At 49.1% G+C, this 19206-nt stretch overlaps 1 protein-coding gene and 1 pseudogene across 4 annotated transcripts in view; one reads left to right on the top strand and one right to left on the bottom strand.

The window, feature by feature from the left end:
- The first annotated feature begins 6511 nt into the window (after positions 1 to 6511).
- The window catches only part of PSMD1 (proteasome 26S subunit, non-ATPase 1), a 100654-nt gene continuing 87959 nt past the window's right edge, over positions 6512 to 19206 (top strand). For 2 of the 4 annotated variants that reach the window (XR_016231858.1, XM_070070077.2), the window contains exons 1-6: positions 6512 to 6679; positions 11025 to 11068; positions 12337 to 12410; positions 12598 to 12767; positions 13180 to 13385; positions 15878 to 16021. Coding sequence is in view for 2 of the 4 variants with exons in the window: in XM_070070077.2 (XP_069926178.1) it covers positions 6664 to 6679; positions 11025 to 11068; positions 12337 to 12410; positions 12598 to 12767; positions 13180 to 13385; positions 15878 to 16021 (654 nt within the window). In the remaining 2 variants the exon portion in view is untranslated. Of the gene's footprint in view, positions 6680 to 6971; positions 7469 to 11024; positions 11069 to 12336; positions 12411 to 12597; positions 12768 to 13179; positions 13386 to 15877; positions 16022 to 17311; positions 17408 to 19206 lie in introns of those variants that run through there. The other 2 variants (XM_070070078.2, XM_089329743.1) reach the window with 2 other exon arrangements.
- On the bottom strand, positions 17081 to 17509 carry LOC100342881 (huntingtin-interacting protein K pseudogene; annotated as a pseudogene).

The following is a 19206-nucleotide window of genomic DNA, read 5'->3' as shown; positions in this document are numbered from 1 at the left end:
CAGCCCCAGCCCAGGGTGGCCTGGACTTTGTCCTGTTTGCGTGAGTGCAGGAAGCTGGCTCTTTGTACCCAAGCACGACAGGTGCCCTCTGACCTGCTCATGTGGGTTAGCTAACAAGCACTGGGAATGTAGCCTGGGCAGTCAGCCACTGGTGTCACCTGGCAGTTCTGGGGGAAATGGGCAGAAGGCAGGGTGGGTGACCCGCAGCCTTTCTAGAGCCTTCCAAGTGCTTTTGACCCCCGGTTTGGAGCCCTAGGATTGCCTCATTTCGGAGGCTGTCTGGTTGGGGCCAGAGGCAGTTTGCCCCACTGGGCTGGGCCGTGGTCCACAGGGTAATGGGACCCCCTTTTGCGGGGGGCCAGGGTGTTGGGCAGCTCAGACCCAAAGTGGCGCTGGGGCTGCTGTGGGGAACCTTGTCTGGGCTCCTCCCTGGGTGAAATTCGGAGACTCGTGTGTCGGAGCTGGGTCTGAAGTCTTGGTTCAGGCTTGCTACTGCCTGCTCGGCCCTTGGCTGGCATCGTTAGGCGCTTAATGGAGCCGCCGGTCACCAAGCCTGCATTTTTTGAGTCCTAGTTGCAAAAGCAGAGTCCCTGTTTCAGAGCCCTAAGTCCCTTCTCTTCCTGGCTGGGAAGGGAGGTCTTGCTGAGTGTTGCCTTGATCGTGACCCTAAGCCCAGACCCAGCTCCTGCTGAGCTTCCTCCAGGAGTAACATCCTCCAGTACCCGTGGCCACCAGCGCAGCCTCTCCCAGCTCCTGGCTCGCCAACAGGACCGGGGGTCTCACCTTCTGCCACTGCCCGTCCTGTCTGGTCTAGCACGAGGCAGGTGGGTAGCTTGACATTTTGGCATCACCGCAGTAGCAAACAGTGACGAGCCGCAGGTGAGATCAGCTTCATGATACATTGTATGTAGCCCAGAATATCTAAAATAGTATTACATTGTGCGTTCTGCCTTGCGAGCTGGGTCATTGAATCTCAGGGCATTTTCACACTTCTGATTCAGAAATTCAGTTTTCATCAGACCTACCTCGTCTGGACCTGGATTCCCTGACATTTATAATTATAAAAAATCCACACCCTCAAATTGTTTTAGATACACTTAAACTGTTTTCCAGAAACTGATCTGAGTATCTTGATTTAAGTTCCAGTTAATTAAAATGAAACACGATTGAGAACTCAGTTCCTCGGTGGCTATGGGCACAACACCATGGCTGGTGGTCACTACCTTGGACAGCACTGGGGACGAGGGGAGATGCCAGGGACCATAAATGGGGGTACCCTATGGTTCCTGAGACAACTGGTCCCCAGCTGCACTTGCTCAGAGCTGGCCGGTCATCCCAGAGCCCCAGCAGGCAAGGCCCAGGACAGGAGGTGCCATCCGGGGCTTCATCCTTAGGAGGCAGAGAACCTGGTTCCCTCCATGGCTTCATGATCCACTTGTGCCTTCGTCTGCCCAGACCAGTTCCAGCCGTGGTGCTGTCGCCGGAGACATCCAATCAGAGGCTCTTGTCCTCATGCAAGAAAAGGATTTCCGACGTGAGGCAGGGAGGAGCGGGAGACATGCTCGCCAAGTGTAACTCCTAATGCACCAGGCAGGCATCTCAGCGAAGAACAGCCCAGCCCACATTCAGACCGGAGTTTTTATGGCCACGGGTAGGGGCTGTCCATGTCTCCTTCCCCCTCTCTCTTCTTGGGACATTGGTGGGTGGAGAGATTTCTGGAATTCCTCCCAGGACTTGATCAGCACAGCTGCACCCCCATACACACTCCCACCTCCCCAAGCCCCCAGCCCCACCCATGCCTGAGGGCTGGAAACCCCCCAGTGAGGTTCTAGAACATGGACAAGACTTTCAGTGTGCAAATGCTGGCCTGCTTCCAAGGCTTGCTTCTGCATTGTTTTCTCATTCTGTTAGGGGAGATTGTCTTCGCACAAGAGAGAACAGTGGGAAGCAAGGTAGCAAGGCTTAATGGGGCGGGGCATCCATCAGAACGGATGGGACAGAATCCGAGAGACGCTGCCCAGTTATCCCGACTGGGGAAGGCAAGGTCACGCGGTTCAATGGAGAGAATACACCCGGCAGGCCAGGCGGGCGGCTCGGCAGAGAGCTGAGAGCTGGGCGTGCAGTCTGTGTTCAGACCGGGCAGAGGAGCCTCCCCTAGGGCACCTGCCTTGGAGGAAGGAGGTAAAGGCTTCATGGCACCATGTTATCAGGCCGGAGACCCATTTGGTGCTGGGGAGAGAAGATTCTCTGGGCGCTGAGACCACCTGGAAAGTCACCAGTTATGGGGGGTGGGCAGGACTCCGAGATGTAAAATCCTGGGCTACTTCCAAGGTGAGCTTCTGCACAGGCTTGGATTGCCTTAGGCCCCTCCCACACACGGGGCTGATTTCTAACTTCACAATCCCACCGCACGGAAAGCCCTGTCTTCTTCAGCCCCTCTGACGCACACAGGCTAACAGCGTCTACCTTGCTGCCTGACAGCGCCTGTCTCTGCTCAAGCACCCACTCATCAGAGGCCCGGGCCACCGGCTGTGTCTCACACCTTTCCTCCCATGAAGCAACGCTTTTATTCTAGAAGCACGTGGCACGCGTGTCGTGTGTGAGATGGCCCCCGCCTCTGGCTGACTCATCCTCAGCCCTGCTCTGTGCCTCCCAGGGGCTGGCCAGGTGGGTGGCTCCACCGCCTTTGCAGCACAGGCTGGGACAGCTCCCCTGACACCCACAACCACAGCCCTGCTAAGGGGGGGAGCAGGGATTTCACTCGGGCCCCTTCCTCCAAAAGCAATCAAGTTGGGTACTTCATGGGAGCACTTTAAAGAACTATTTTATTGGCCGGCGGCCATTGGAGGGTGAACCAACGGCAAAGGAAGACCTTTCTCTCTGTCTCTCTCTCTCTCACTGTCCACTCTGCCTGTCAAAAAAAAAAAAAAAAAAAACTATTTTATTTAGTTGAAAGGCAGAATGACAGAGAGAGAGGGAAAGAGAGAGAGAGATCTGCTGGTTCACTCCCCAAATGGCCGTAAGGCTGGGGCTGGACCAGGCCAAAGGCAGGAGCCAGGAGCTTCCTCTGGGTCTCCCACGGTGCAGGGGCCCAAGCACTTGGGCCATCTTCTGCTGCTTTCCCAGGAGCGTTAGCAGGGAGCTGGATCAGAAGTGGAGCAGCCAGCAGGTATAAATGCCTGTAGGCTTGGGTGTCGCTCCCCCTCTTCGTGGAGGAACAACACAGGACCCTGTGCTGTTCTTTTGTCTGCTCGGCCCTCCCCGGGTTTGCTGCTGGTTCTTCCCGGGTTGGCTACCGTCCCTTCCACCTCCGTGGAAGGGCGGTTCCCCCTAGCCACTTTCCCCACTTCCGCGGGGGAGTGGCACACCGCCGGCTGGCTCTCTCGGGGGCTGCACAGGTGTTCCTCTTAGATGTTCCCCTTAGATGTTCCTGGTGCATGTTGTCTCTCTCCTCCTTTATAGTCCTCTTCCACCAATCCCAACTCTGCTACCCACACGCCGAGTACGCTGCTCTCCTCCAATCAGGAGCAGGTCCTGCAGTTTATTGGTTGAACTGGAGGCAGCTGTGTAGAAGCTGTTTCCTCCTCTCCCAGCGCCATATTGTGGGAGAGCAGATGCATAGAATAAGTCTTAATTCCAGTAACAGTCTAGTCCGAGTTGCTCCCAGTTGCTCCCCACACTTGGGGGTGGTGGCCACAGGGCTGGCCTCCTTCCCGCGGTGTCCACCTTCTAGGGCGTGCTGCCTCCACCAGTGGGCACTCAGGGAGGTTGCCGGGCGGCTCAGAAATGGACGCCGCTGAAGGAGGGGGTGCACTGGGCAAAGCAGCCAGGCCCTGGCTCCATTTATTTCCTTTACCCCCACAAGCCCCTGCCCAGCCCGTACCTGTGTGAGGCCCTGGCTGACCTTGGCTGGGCCTTGAGACATTTTGGGCCCCTCCTGAATTTGGAGGGAGACAGTCGTGGGTGACCAGAGCACTCCCTGGAATTCTTCCTATGAGCTCACCGCGTCCTAAAAAATAAATTGCACTTGTTTTACACTCTTAGGGCAGGTGTCTCAGAGTCCAAGCCGTAGTCCTGTGGCGATAACTAACTGGTTATCCGTCCGTTCCTCCTGCAGGTCATTTATTGAGCACCTACTGTGTACCCGACACTTTGACAGCAAAATGAGTGAGGCAATTGCCTTGCACTTGAATAGTTCCCGTCCAGCTGGGACACAGCAAGGCAGAGGCTGTGGGGGTACAGGGAGAGCAAGGCTTGACGCATGGCAAAGAGCAGGCACCAAGGTCGGGGAGAAGGTACTGGGGTGCAAGGCTGCTCTGGGGGCTGCCGGAGATCGGGGTGGCTGGGATGTGGCATGGCAGGGCCAGAGCGGGGGCTGTAAGGATGGTGGGAGTCCTGGAGGGATGGACCCTGCTCTAATTTGCTTCTGTTGGCTTCCCTGGTTGTCTGCAGGATCGCACTGGACAATTTCGAGAGGCTGGGCAGGAAGTGGAGGCAGGAAGTGGGTGAGGGAGTGAGGCCTGGAGGCGGCTGGTGCTAAGGGGGCAGGAGCTGCTGCTGTGGGGTGGGAGAGGGTCAAGGGCACCCCAGGGTTCTGTTTCCCAATTGAATGAATCATGGGAACAGGGCTGCCGCGTGGGGGTGGGGGTGGGGGTCAGGGGTAACGTCTCGGGAGCCACCACCTCGTCCACAGCCATGGCAGGCATTGCTCTCTGTGTGGGAGAAGGGAGAGGGAGAAGGCCAGGAAATGAAACACAGGAAGGAAGACGCAAGAGAACAGGGCCCAAGATGGAGGCCGCGGGCTTTAAGGAGCGCGGGAAGTGATCAGAGTTGGGTCTGAAAGACTACTCTGGAGAAAGGGTGCAAACGGATCCCAGAGGCTGACACTCAGGCCTGGGATAGTCAGCCTGCAGGGAGCCTGCAGCCCCCAGGCGAGGGGGCTGATCTGTGGCTATGCCCCTCGCACAGGCTGCCCCAGCACAGGCCGCCCCTCGCACAGGCTGCCCCAGCACAGGCCGCCTCTCGCACAGGCCGCCCCTCGCACAGGTCCAAGGATGAGGCTGTGACAGCCGAGTGGGAGACACGACCGTGTTCCCGCACGGAACGCGTCTCCCTGAAGCGCCCAGGTGGCACACCGGCCGCCGTTGTCAAGCATTTTGAGTGCGTTGCCAACATGGAAAGCTCCAGATTTGTCCCACGAAAATCTGACTTCCGGCTTGTCCTGGGGAAGGCACTCACTCGCGCCGCCGGAATCCTGCACACTTGCATGGCAGCACCAGATGCAGCACTGGCTCTGTCTTGCCGCAGTCCCCGTCGTCCCCTACTGCTTCTCGGACACTGTCCGTTGTCGCTCGCCATCCTGCTGGACGGGTATTTTCTTACCCTGGGCATCCCTCACTCACTCATGCCCATGACCTGCTGGCTTTTGGCGTTTGGGGCACACGCCTCTTTCTGAGCGAGACCCCAAATCCCCAATGTTGATTTTGCACATACGCTCCCTGGGGCTGTACCTTTCGGTTTGAGGTACTGAGAAAGGATTCAATAACTTATATGCTTGCAACAACCACAGTCCAAGAGAACAAGTTTTTACAGAGTTTGTCCATCCACGCAAACGTGTTAGCAACCACATTCCACTCCTTGGCGACCCAAAACCTTGACCTGTGCCACCAGCTTAGCCTGTTTCTCAGAAGGCCACAGAAAGAAGCTCAGGCCGATTAAAAATCAGCTTGATGGGGGCTGGTCATGTGGCACAGGGGAGGGGCCACAGAGTGCCAGCTGCTCCGCCTCCGGTCCGGCTCCTCCCCAGTGCGCCCCGGGAACAGAGCGAGTCTCTGCAGTGCCATTTCCCATTTCTGAAGATATCTTAGAAACCAGGGACCCACTGCGAGGAGGAAGGAGAGGAACTGCGCAGAGGGCGGGGACAAAATACTCGACTTCCCACCCCTCTTGGGAACTTTTATCACACAAGAAGTCCATTTTTATACTTCTGAGTTTCTGAACGCATTAATGTGTAGTATTAACTGTCCCAAAGGCAATACGAAGCCTTTGTTGTTCAACTTTATCATTAATCAATGACTACTCATTGATTCGGTACAACAAAGCACTTCTGTGAGGATTTCTTTTGAAGACAGAAAAGGAAAAGTCACTTTTCCCAACTCCCCGTCTCGGCTGGGGAGCGCACTGCTGCAGGGAGACCTCCCAGCCAGCAGGTGGCAACACGCGCGCCGCCCGCGCCTCCCCTAACACCCGGTCTCTCCACAATGGCGGGGGATCGTGGGGGCCTCTTTCTGCAGGTGGCCATTCTGATGCCTGTCCCCAGGTGCAAACCAGCGTCCCCACGGCTTCCGAGTTCTGACGACGAGGAGGGTTAGAGAGAACAACGGGGCTCTCTGAATAGCTTTTCTGGCGGGCTGTGGCGGGGCGCCGGCATTTCAGAGCACGCGGTCCGGAGGCGGATTCGCTCCGGGCCGCAGGCGGGGCGGGGGCAGCCCCGCGGCGGGCGGGGTCCTGCGTAGACGCGAGCCGGCGGCCCGAGGAGGAGACTGACTGAGCCGCGCACCGCGGAGCGTGAACTGGTCTCGGAGCTCTGGGGGCCCTCCTCTGACAGATACGCGGCGCGGTCCGGACAGCGAGCGAGCCGACGCGCGAGTGCTGGGCGCAGCCATGATTACCTCAGCCGGTGAGTGCGGCCGGGAACCGGCGCCTGGAGGGAGGAGCCGCGGCCGCGCCGGCTTTTAGCTGAGTCAGGGCGGGTGACTGGGCACCTCCTGGCCGGCCGCCGGCCTGCGCGGCCCCTCGCTGCTCTAGGCCCACTCCCGGACCGGGGGCTGAGGGTCGGGCTGGGCCACTGCGGGCCCCGCGGGCACCCGCGGCCCTGGGGCACCGAGCTGGGTGGACCGCGCCGGCGCCCCTGGCCAGCCACACCCCCGAGCCCGGACCCGACCCGACCCAACCCCGGGGAGGTCTCTCCTGTGTCTCTGGGTGTTCGCGGGGGGCTGTCGGACCCCAGCCCTTTCCAGCAGGTGCACCCGGCCTAGCCGCTGCTCCTTGGAGTGAGATGATCGGGGCCCTGTAGGGGGGGAGCTGTAGAGATCAGGTCCAAGGGGCGATGGCGCGTGGCCGGCCGGGGTCTCCGTGCCCTGATCCTCGCCGGCTCATGGACCCTTTCCTTGTACTCGTGTCCCCCAGGCGTTAAGGGGCCTGGCCCTGCCAAGGCAAACTCACTGCAGGCGGGGTTCGAAGTGGGTCCCTCGCGGGCTCGTTTTTAAGCTGATGGCTAGGAGTGGGCCGCGAGTGCGAGGTAGGAACGGTTCCCCGGCTTTCACAGCCGTGGTGACCCGCGTGCTGGGGGCCCAGGGCCGTGCGGTCCTGGGGCTTGGTCAGGGGCCCTCGTGGGGGCGCAGCGCGATCGGCTCCACGCACCTGCTCCTGGAGCTGGGTTTCTGTCCCCGGTCCCGCTGACAGGGAGGTGAGTTTCGGTTCCGCGCAGGAAGACTTTCCCGCTCTGAACTCCCTGAAGGTGAACTAAACTCTCCCTTGCGGCGCGGAGCCGCGGGCATCGCCTGGTCAGTCCACCCCTTACCCACGGCTTCCCTGGCTCCGCAGCCCCTGTCTCTCCTCCGGTCGCTGTGACGACCTCAACACTTGGCTTTTTTTTTTTTTCCTTAATCACCTCCTTGCAGTCCACTCTTTTTCTTGTCGTCAGATCTTCCTGTGTTCAGGATCCAATGCAGACGTAGCCAGAGGCCCGCAGGATCCGCCTGCCTGTTGGCTCTCACGTCCTGATGGCGCCGGCCTCTGCGCGGCTGCTGCGTTCTCTCGGCCTCAGGATTCCCCCTGGAGAGCTCCCTCGGCGTCTGCAGCCCTGGTCTGGACTCAGATGCGGGTGCCCCCGCTGTGTTAGCCACGCTGCCGCTCTCCCTCACCGTTGTAGGTGCCTTGCTGGGTGCCCTGCCCATCCACTGATGTAGGTGCCTTGCTGGGTCCCCTGCCCATCCACTGATGTAGGTGCCTTGCTGGGTCCCCTGCCCATCCGCTGATGTTTCTCGCCTGTGGGCTTTGGGCAGCGTGCTTGTAGTGTCCACAGTTAGGACACTGCTGGGCTCAGGGCAGAAGGGCAGAAGCAGTGAATGGAGAAGGCGGGAGCCGGCCACATCAGTACCGCAGCCCACAGTCTTCTGAGCAGAAGCTGAGAGGGAATTTGGTGGGAATATAAGAGAATTCGGGCCTTTTTACGTTTACCGTGGCATGATGAATGATTTTTGAGGTCCTACCCTGAGAGTCTGTGAGGATAGTGCGATGTGTATTACTGCCCTTTGATAAGTTTACCTCATTACTTGTCAGTTTCTGCACCAAACCTTTTTCTGCTTTGTTTCCTGTCCTACAGCTCATGGTGGCTTGGGATCTGTCCCAGGTGCTAAATGAGCCAGTGTTCCAGTTCTGCTGTGGACTAGTCAGTTCATTCATTCATTTGTCCACTGGGAACTCAGAACACAGTGGTTAATAAGAAGTCCACTTACACAGTTAAATTTTTTTTTTAAGAGCTGTGACGTGGAAGAGAGCAGGGAGATAGAGGAGATGGAGGTAGGTGGTTAGCAGAGGGAGATGTGAAATTCAGTGGATTGGGCTTTTTTTTTTTAACAAAATAGAAGTACATAAAGGAAATAGTGCTAAAAAGTGTTTTTTTTTTTTCAAAGTTTTATTTATTTGAAAGGCAGAGTTAGAGAGAGGGAGAGACCTAGAGAGAGAGAGAGCGCGCTTCATCCACTGGTTTATACCTCTAGTGGCTGCAACAACCAGGGCTGGGCCAGGCCAGAACCAAGAGCTTCTTCCCCGCCTCCTGCGTGGGTGCAGAGGCCCAACACTTGGGGTATCTGCTGCTGCTTTCCTGGCCACATTGCAGGGTGCTGGATTGGAAGAGGAGCACCCGGGACTCGAACCGGCACCCGTATGGGATGCCAGCATTGTAGGTGGCGGCTTTACCTGCTGTGCCACAGCGCGGCTCCACTGAAAAGTTTCAAAACAGTAATCTCCCACTCCCCTTTCTTCTTACTGATCTGCTGAGGAAACTGCCTTCTACTTCTAAGGTGTGTCTTTTGGAACATAACTTTATATTTACAAATGATACCCACATATTGCTATAACTTAATTCAGCAACTTCAGACAGTATCTACTAAGTTCTTTTTTTAGCATGAGAGAGTTTTAGCTAACTTTGTCCTCTCCCATTCCCTCCCCCATCCAGAGCAGAGTTCCGTTTGTTTTTGTTTTAAAGATAGGAAGTATGGAACATGGAGTATTTAATTCAGTTCTGTCCTTTTTAGGTCTATCCAAAGGTTGACTTTCTAAAACCAGGAAAACCATGTAGCAAATCAGTCGCAAGTGAAACCAAGAAAAGCATAAAAATCCATCTGTTTTTGTAAAAGCCATTCAGACGCACTGTGGGTGATAATGAGTAACCAGTAGCATTTTTAGTATTTATGATCTGTTGTACACTTGAAACACTCTAGCCTGTCACCTAATCCAAATCACTGGTTTGCCTCCCTCCCCCGCACTGGCTGCATTTTAGTTTGTTTCCTGTTTATGCTGTTAATTCAGTGTCTCTCTCTAGACTTATCATACCAAACTAGGGTTCCAGAAAGTTTTTTTTGTCTGTTTTTATACTTGTTGAAATAGTAGTATGCCCCAGTTTTTTTTTTTTTTAAGATTTATTTATTTATTTATTTGAAAGGCAGAGTTACACAGAGGCAGAGACAGAGCGAGATCTTCCATCTGCTGGTGCACTCTCCAAATGGCCATAACAGCTGGAGCTGAGCTGATCCAAAGCCAGGAGCCAGGAGCTTCTTCTGGTCCCCTGCCAGGTCTCCCATGCAGGTGCAGGGGCCAAGGACTTGGGCCATCTTCTATAGCTTTCCCAAGCCATAGTAGAGACTTAGAAGTGGAGCAGCCAGGACTTGAACCAGCGCCCATATGGGATGCTGGCACTGCAGGCAGCAACTTGTCTAGCTACCCCAATGCCCTAGTTTTGCTTGTTAAGTTTTGTATCCTTTCCTGTATGCCTCCTCTGAGACTTTTGAAGCTACTTGGCAAGTCCCCCCTTATCTGTTAGAAATGGCTACATCTAACTACAGTTGTCTTAACCTTTTTAATCAGATCAGTGTCAGCTCAGTATTCCAGAGTAATTTTAAGATCTATATGGGAAGCATATTTGAGAGATAGTTTGATTTCCTTTGTGCTGTAATAGTAATTTCCCAAATCTTTCTTCTAAGAATCCCTTTGACCCCTGAGGGTATTTCATTTCCTGGTGCATGCTTTTGGAGAGCAAGTTATTTGTTTTACTGTCCTATGGAAGAGCCAATGCCTCAAGGATAAGATGAGGCATATGGGGAATCCCGTGTCTGGGTAGTTGAATTCAAAGTAAGATTGCTCATCATTAGTAAAACCTTCTAGGTTACTTGTGATGGGAAGGAGGTACCTTAATACAGGCACCTTGAAGTAATTGAAATATTTTACATTGTTAAATTCATGATGAAAAATACCTTTTTTGTAAATTTTTGGTTTCTTTTGTGTGAATAGTTGTTCCAAAATTGTATGTGAAAGTTTCCCATCTTGATCATTAAAATAGTAGGCTCGTGGTTTTCAGCCTATAGTGAGCCTAGGAATCACAGGAAAGTCTTGTAGCCAGGTTGTTGGGCCCCAGCCCTGTAATTTTTGGAGTGGAGTTAAGAATTTGCATTTCTAACACGTTACCAGATTATACTAATGCAGTTGACCCCAGACTACACTTTGAAAACCATTGAATTAGGCATTTGATGTGATGATATGTATGGTGTCATGAGGGTTTGATAACAGCGTTCATTCTTAAACTTTGAAATATAAACCTTTACAGTTTTAAAGAAAAATATTATTGCTCTAGTGAAGTTACTTCACAGAAAAAAACTTTTTCCAGCTATTGTGCATTTTTGACCAAGTACTGATTTCCATCTTAGTATATGTTTCATAATAACGATTTACTTTTTGTTTTTTAGCTGGAATTATTTCTCTTCTGGATGAAGAAGAACCACAACTTAAGGTATGGGTTGAAGAAACGGTAGCTCAGCTTCCTGTGGACACTGTGGAGCTCTTTGCTATCTTCCCTCATTTAGAGTAACTGCCTGCCCTGCCTGTAGCTAGTCATTGAAGCGTAGAGAAGACGGAATTTTGGTGATAGCAGTTGGTTGGCCTTGAGTTTAACAAGGCGAAGGCAAATAAATGACAACATGGTACTTGAATAAGCCCCCAATTTCTTTATGAACAGCACAAAAAGTGCTTACATAACACATGTTTTTAAAATACAGATGTATTTATTTATTTGAAAATCAGAGTTACAGAGAGAAAGGGAGGGAGGGGGGTCAGAAAGATCTGCCAACCACTGGTTCACTCCCCAGGTGGCTGTAACAGCCAGAGCTGGGCCAGGCCAGGCCAGGCACCAGAAGGTTCTTCCAGGTCTCCCACATTGGTGACAGGGGCTTAAGTACTTGGGCCATCTTCTGCTGCTTTTCCCAGGCCACAGCAGGGAGCTGGATTGGAAGTGGAGCAGTTAGGACAGGAAGCAGCAGCCAAATGGGATGCTGGCAGTACAGGCGGCAACTTTACCTGCTGCACCACAACACCGGCCCCACACGTAACGCATATAAAAAATTATTTTCATTTGATGAAAATTTGCACTGTACTTCTAGTGAGTTTAGACACCTAATTCATTTACATCTAAACTAGCAACCTGGAGTCAATTTTACTTATTAAAAGGGTAAAAATGTTCATTACGATAGGTAATGTAACAATATAATTAATCTGATGTTTTATGATTGGGAACAGAAAATGTACCCAAGAGAAAGTATGGCAGTTTGTAAATTTCTCTCGTACATTAGAAGTTTTAGTGAATATTACTGAGGATTTGGTCATTGATTTACTGGAAACTTTTTTTTTTTTTTTTGAAAGGCAGAGTTACATAGAGGGAGGAAAGACAGAAAGAGAGATCTTTCATCCACTGCTTCACTCACCAAATGGCTGCAATGGTCAGGGCTGGGCCAGATCAAAACCAGAAGCCTAGGAAACTCCATCCAGGTCTCCCACGTGGTGCAGGGGCCCAAGCACTGGGGCCATCTTCTGCTGCTTTCCCAGGTGCATTAGCAGGGAGCTGGATTGGAAGTAGAGCAGCCAGGATTCGAACTGGTACTTTTATGGATGTCAGCTACGAAGGCAGCAGCTTAACCTACGCTGTGATGCTATCTCCTACTGGAAACTTTTAGAGGAAGTATAATTGTATGTCTTAAAATAGAATTTTGGTTTTATCTCCTACAGGAATTTGCACTACACAAATTGAATGCAGTTGTCAATGACTTCTGGGCAGAAATTTCTGAGTCGGTAGACAAAATGTAAGAAATTACTTAAGTTATATAAACTGGAATAACTAGACCAATTCTGTCTATGGCTGTGGGTCTTGTGGCTTATTAACTCGTTCAGCAATTTGCTGCTAGTAAATTGTGCCTTATTTGATTTGGGATTTTTTTTTTTTTTTTAAACACAATTTGAACTTGGCCTGTGTCTCCTAATTTCTTTCAGAGAAGTTTTGTATGAAGATGAAGGTTTCCGGAGTAGGCAGTTTGCAGCCTTGGTGGCCTCTAAAGTGTTTTATCACCTGGGTGCTTTTGAGGAGTCTCTGAATTACGCCCTTGGGGCAGGTGACCTCTTCAATGTCAATGATAACTCTGAATATGTGGAGACTATAATAGGTAATTGTCTTCCATCTGGTAATACTTATCTTCTTGGCTTGTTTCATGCCCTGGTGTACTTATATACAGCATTTTTTGTTCTGAATTTGATGTTGCCAAATTTCATTTTAGCTGGAAGTTAAAAATATTCCTGTAATAATTTTATACAGACTGAGTTTATATGAGTAATGAAACAAATGATATCAATTTATATAATTTCTAATATAAGAAATCATTATTAAGTATCTGTGTTGTGGTGAGCCTGAATGGTTATTACAGTATACACCATGGTTTCTTCCACATCTGACATTTTAAAATTTGCTTATCCCTTTAAGTATATATGATTATATATGTAATCATCATGTAAACATTGTCTTTTTTGGTACGTTAGTCTAATTTACAAGGTAATCACAGTTTTTTTATTTTCTTATAGCAAAATGCATTGACCATTACACCAAACAGTGTGTAGAAAATGCAGATTTGCCTGAAGGAGAAAAAAAGCCAATTGACCAGAGACTGGAAGGTATTGTGAATAAAATGTTCCAGCGATGCCTAGATGATCACAAATACAAGCAGGCAATTGGCATTGCTCTGGAGACACGAAGACTGGATGTCTTTGAGAAGACCATACTGGAGTCGGTAGGTAGATGATGTTTTTTTTTTTTAAAGGTTATATTTGAAAGGCAGAGTTACAGAGAGGCAGAGAGAGAGAGAGAGAAAGGCCTTCCATCCGTTGGGTCACTACCCAAATAGCCACAACAGCCAGGGCTGGGCCAATCTGAAGCCAGGAGCCGGGAGCTGCTTCCAGGTCTCCCATGTGGGTGCGGGGGCCCAAGGACCTGGGCCATCTTCTTCTGCTTTCCCAGGCCGTAGCAGAGAGCTGGATTGGAAATGCACCAGCGGGGACTCAAACTGGTGCCCATATAGGATGCCAGCACTGGGAGCTGTGGCTTTATCCGCTACACCACAGCGCTGACCCCGATGATGTCATTTTAGAGATTGTTGTTGGTAAAAAAAAATTGGCAAAGCAAATTATTTTTTTTAAAGATTGATTTTATTTATTTGAAAGACAGAGTTACAGAGAGAGAGGTCTTCCATCTGCTGGTTCACTCCCCAGATGGCCACAACAGCTGGAGCTGAGCCGATCTGAAGTCAGGAGCCAGGAGCTTCTTCCGGGTCTCCCATGCGGGTGCAGGGGCCCAAGGACTTCGGCCATCTTCCACTGCTTTCCCAGGCCACAGCAAAGAGCTGGATCAGAAGAGGAGCAGCCAGCATAGAACTGGTGCCCTTATGGGATGCCGGCACTTCAGGCCAGGGCTTTAACCTGCTGCACCACAGCGCCAGCCCCAGCCAAGCAAATTATTTAAACTGTAAATAGCATGGATTGTGAAAAATCTAATTTTAGAAATAATAAATGTTTGTCAAGTGTTTTATCTATATTTGAAGCTTAGTTGTGCTTTGTGTTCATACCACATTTTTTTTATTCACTTGAAATCTTTTTTGGAAGTTGTATTAATTAGCCTCTTCTTTGTCAGAAGGCTGAACTGCCAAACTACTACTTTTATGTAGTAGTCCTAATTTGGGGTGTTTTACAGTAATGAAGACAGTCGTGAATCACCAACTAAAATGGTGAGAAAGGGGCCAAGACTGAGTTAAATGAACATTACTCTGCAGGCCCACTTTGCACACCACCTGACCTTCACCATGACACTCCAGCCATTTTGGCTTTTTCTCATCTAGATGAGCCTTACCCCATTCATCCAGCCAAAAAAGGCTTTTTCCTGTCTTTAACTGCTTCTTTCCTGTTCACGATCAGTACTCAGCTCAATTACCACTTGTTTATAGAGCTTTCAATTAGTCCCCACATCCATACCCTCCCAGCCCAACTGCAAAGACTAGGTCTATCTCTTTTGTTAATCTCATGTGTTTTTTCCCATACCTTTTATCATTTGTTAATTTATTGTGTTAAACGGTAGATCATGAGCTCTGTCAGGACAGGCACTTTGTGCTTTTTTGCTACTGTGTTCCCAAAGTCAAAGTCAGCGATGAGCAGCAGGAGTGGGAATTCCTTGAGGAGGGAATGACGAATGCCCTGGTGATGGAGGGGCCCCCGCTTCATTCTCAGTTTCGTTTTTGTACAGTGGTAGCCTTTCCTTGTCTTCATGTGAGCACAGTTAAAGTATTTGTTCTCATTCATCCAGCAAATATATTTTGAATGCCTTCTGTGTGCCTGACATTGTTCTAGGCATTGAAGATTTAGAAACAGGATCACCAAGGTTCCCTCCCGAATCAGTCTACTGAGGGAATCTAGAAGGAAAACAGGCAGTGAAACAAGTAAGCAGATGAGGTAAAAGGATGATAAATATTGTGTGTGTTTTCTAAGGCAGAGTAAGTAATGCATCTTATTTTGCATCCCAGCGCGCATAGGTATATAACTCAAATCTTATGAAAAAATGCCTGTGTCACTACCTGTGACGTAACTGATATTTTTAAATTGTATTGAACTTTTCTAAAACTAGCCATACCATGGTGATTTCATGTACTGGTGAATCATAACTGACTTTTTTGAGAAACTTCTTTAGCCCTTCAATATGCTTATTCATGTTGTTAGAGTGGTATCACAGTTATTAAGTGTGGTTTTGAGAACCACAAACACATTGTCTGTCTAGGTCAGTTTCTTTATAAGAAGAGTACCAGGTAGGTGTAGGAGAGCTAGAGGTGTACCCCATTGTGTTTCCTGGCTGGTGAGTGAATACAGGTGATAGGTCAGGGGAGTCTAGGAGCAAGGTAGAAGGCAGCGAGCAGCCACCAGGGAAAGCATAGCCAGTATGTGGCCAGCTGGATATTTTTTATAGGAAGCAGCATCACTTGTTACAGTATACTGTGTTCCGTAGTGGCGATTCCAGGCAATACTAAATATTTTTTCAGTCCCTTTTTGTGTGTGTGAAGATATGGAAATACGTATTTCTTTAAAAATTTTCATCTAAAATGGTTAAAAAGTTAGTTTTTTGTTTAAGAGGTTTAAATCATTGATTGCCTAACATGACTTAAGAAGATAGATTAATTCAATTTCTAAAGAAACACTGCTTCAGTGACCACATAAAGATGTATCTTTCAATTATCTCTTTCAGAACGATGTCCCAGGGATGCTGGCGTACAGTCTAAAGCTCTGCATGTCTCTAATGCAGAATAAACAGTTTCGGAATAAAGTCCTGAGAGTTCTGGTTAAGATCTACATGAACTTGGAGAAGCCTGATTTCATCAATGTTTGCCAGGTAATTGCGGTACTCCATACTCTGCTGAGCTTATTTACACCACAGTAAATTATATTACTTTTTTTTTTATTACATTATAGTAATGACTTCTTACATGTATCTCAGTTGATGCTCACAGTAGCCCTGTGAAGAAGATAAGGCATGTGATTCCTATTCCGTTTTTTTTTTTTTTTTTTTTTTAAGGATTTATTTTATTTATTTGAAAGAGTTAAGGAGAATCAGGTAAAGGCAGAGAGAGAGAGGGATCTTCCATCCACTGGTTCATTCCCCAGATGACCGCAGTGGCCATAGCTGAGCTGATCTGAAGCCAGGAGCTTCTTCCAGCTCTCCCACGCAGATGCAGGGGCCCAAGGACTTGGGCCATCATCTACTGCTTTCCCACGTCAACACAGAGAGCTGAGTAGGAAGTGGAACAGCCAGGACTCGAAACGGCGCCCAATATGGGATGCCAGCACTGCAGGCTGGGGCTTTAACCCACTGCACCACAGCGCCAGCCCCCATTCTGTTTTACTGATAAGAAACATCTCACAACACTGAAAAGCTAACTTGTAAGAATTCATTCTCTTTACATATTGTTTTTTTCATTTAGAAAATAATCCAGACATTAAGGAAATTCTGCAAATAAGGAAAAAGAAAAGTGAAAACACAACCTATACTATATTATGCCATTCTAAAAATAATGCAAAGTTTGAAAATTACCTGTGGTTTCATTACCCAAACACAAGCCTTTTCCTATACAAATTTGTACATTTAAAACAAAATTCAGATGGCAGAGGAAATAAAGTACAGAGTCTTCGCCTTTACTTGGACATTTTCACAGAGGTGATGCATATTTCCCCTGCTTATTGCCATGTGCAGGCCAACTGCGTGCTTTCCGATTGATGTGCTGGGTTTTACTGACTAGAGGTGTACATTTTGCTTTTTAACATTGTACTTGTAGTTTTATGTTCTACTTAGAATAGGATTTTATTCTTTTTTGTTGTTATAAAGTGCTCTCGTGTATTTTCATCCTCTATACTTTTTAAAAAATTAGCTTAAAACATTCTTTTTAAAGCATGCTTTTTTTTTTAAGACCAAAAAATTTTTATTGCAATAAATTCAGCCAGTAAGTATGGGTAAGAGAGCACTTATCATTTGGTCAGGGCAGTAAGAGCCTCGACCACATTGTCCATGTGTTCCCGCAAGCTCCGTTCTGCTGCTGCTCGAGAGATCTCCATCTCGTCATCATCAGCTCCAAGTCTTCCTTCTTGATTGTGACTTTAGCCAGTTCCTTCTCCCGCTCTTGTTTAGCTTTCTGCTCCCGGGACCTTCTGTCTCCAATGACTGACATGGCCGTCACAGATTGGAACTCTGGATCTCCTTCTCTTCCGCATAGTTCCGCTCCAGGTCCGCCGCTCCACTGTCAGGTTTCCGTGGCTTCTCAAGAGGCCTCTCTGGGCAGCTGGTCTCAGTCTCTAACTCCAGCTCCACGTCCCCCTCTTAAAGCATGCTTTTTAAAGCAAGTTTGCAAAAGAAATGCTGGAAGAAAAAATATTCACATTTAAATCAGCTGAAGTTTACTTGTGATGTTAAGTTGACTTTTTATATCACTCAAAGTCAACTTAAATTTTTATTTTTAAGACTTAGCGGCCGGTGCCGCGGCTCACTAGGCTAATCCTCCGCCTAGCGGCGCCGGCACACCGGGTTCTAGTCCCGGTCGGGGTGCCGGATTCTGTCCCGGTTGCCCCTCTTCCAGGCCAGCCCTCTGCTGTGGCCAGGGAGTGCAGTGGAGGATGGCCCAGGTGCTTGGGCCCTGCACCCCATGGGAGACCAGGAAAAGCACCTGGCTCCTGGCTCCTGCCATCGGATCAGCGCGGTGCGCCGGCCGCAGCACGCCGGCCGCGGCGGCCATTGGAGGGTGAACCAACGGCAAAGGAAGACCTTTCTCTCTGTCTCTCTCTCTCACTGTCCACTCTGCCTGTCAAAAAAAAAAAAAAAAAAAAAGACTTAGCTATTTGTTCACTTGAAAAACAGGGTAACAGAGAGGGAGAGACAGAGAAAAAGATCTTCCATCTGCTGGTTTACCTCTCAAAAGGCCACAACAGCCGCGGCTAGGCCAGGCTTAAGCCAGGAGGCTAGAACTTTATCCAGGTCTCCCACTTGGGCCATCTTCTGCTGCCTTCCCAGGCACGTTAGCAGGAAGTGAATCAGAAGCAGAAGCAGAATAGCCAGGACTTGAGCTGGCACTCTGATAGGGGACGCACGTGTCCCAGGCAGCCGTTTAGCCTGCTACGCGTGCCCTAAAGTCAATTTAATGTGTGATAGTGTGTTTCCTTGCAGTTTTTGGAGTTCTGTTTGCTTCTAAATAATCTTTAGTAGTATTTTAAAGTAGTTTTTTTAAAACTACATATGAAAAATAGTAATTCCCTGTCATGTTTCTCTGTATAGCTTCATTAGAGGCAATTATTTTTAACTTGTCCTCTTATGATTGTTGAAAAATGTATTGAGCATTTTTAAAACTTATTTATTTTAAAAGCAGAGGTAGAAACAGGAAGATCTCCCACTTGCTGTTTTACTCTTCAAATGCCCCAATATCCGGGCCTGGGCCAGGTTGAACCCTAGAACAAGGAACTTAATCCTGGTTTTCCACATGGGTGGCAGGGACCCAAGTATTTGAGCTACCGCTTGCTGCCTCCCAAGGCATACATTAGCAGGAAGCTAGAGTCAGAAGTAGAGCTGTGATTCAAGCCCAGGTGCTGGTACAACAAATGCATACCCAGTGATATGCAAGAAATATGTAACGTGGTTAAAATTCAACAAGAACCATAGGATAAACAGTGATAAGTCTTCTCATGACTCTCTGGCAGCTGCCAAGTTTCCTTTCATGGGGGCAAACAGTAGCAATTGTGTGTAGCCTTCAACTTGGCATTTTTCCATAAATTCTTATCCTAACTATTGATTGTGCACTATTCATTCAGTGTATACTTTGCCTTACTTAACCATTTCTTCCTCTGTTATTGGTCACTTAATTAACATTATTTCCTGTTTTTAATCTAATAGTTTTGATTACTGTGTTTACTTTGAAGTTGAATTAATTGCTACTGAGGGAACCAAAGAATTAAAAATTTTTTTAAAGATTTATTTATTTATTTGAAAGTCGGAGTTAGAGAAGGAGAGGCAGAGGGAGAGAGAGGTCTTCCATCTGC

Source organism: Oryctolagus cuniculus, chromosome 3 (assembly GCF_051225735.1).
Source record: "Oryctolagus cuniculus isolate XC-2025 breed Fujian yellow rabbit chromosome 3, ASM5122573v1, whole genome shotgun sequence".
NCBI classification, from domain to species: domain Eukaryota; kingdom Metazoa; phylum Chordata; class Mammalia; order Lagomorpha; family Leporidae; genus Oryctolagus; species Oryctolagus cuniculus.
Note: the sequence above shows the minus strand (reverse complement) of the source record. Positions and strands in the feature narration are given on the sequence as shown.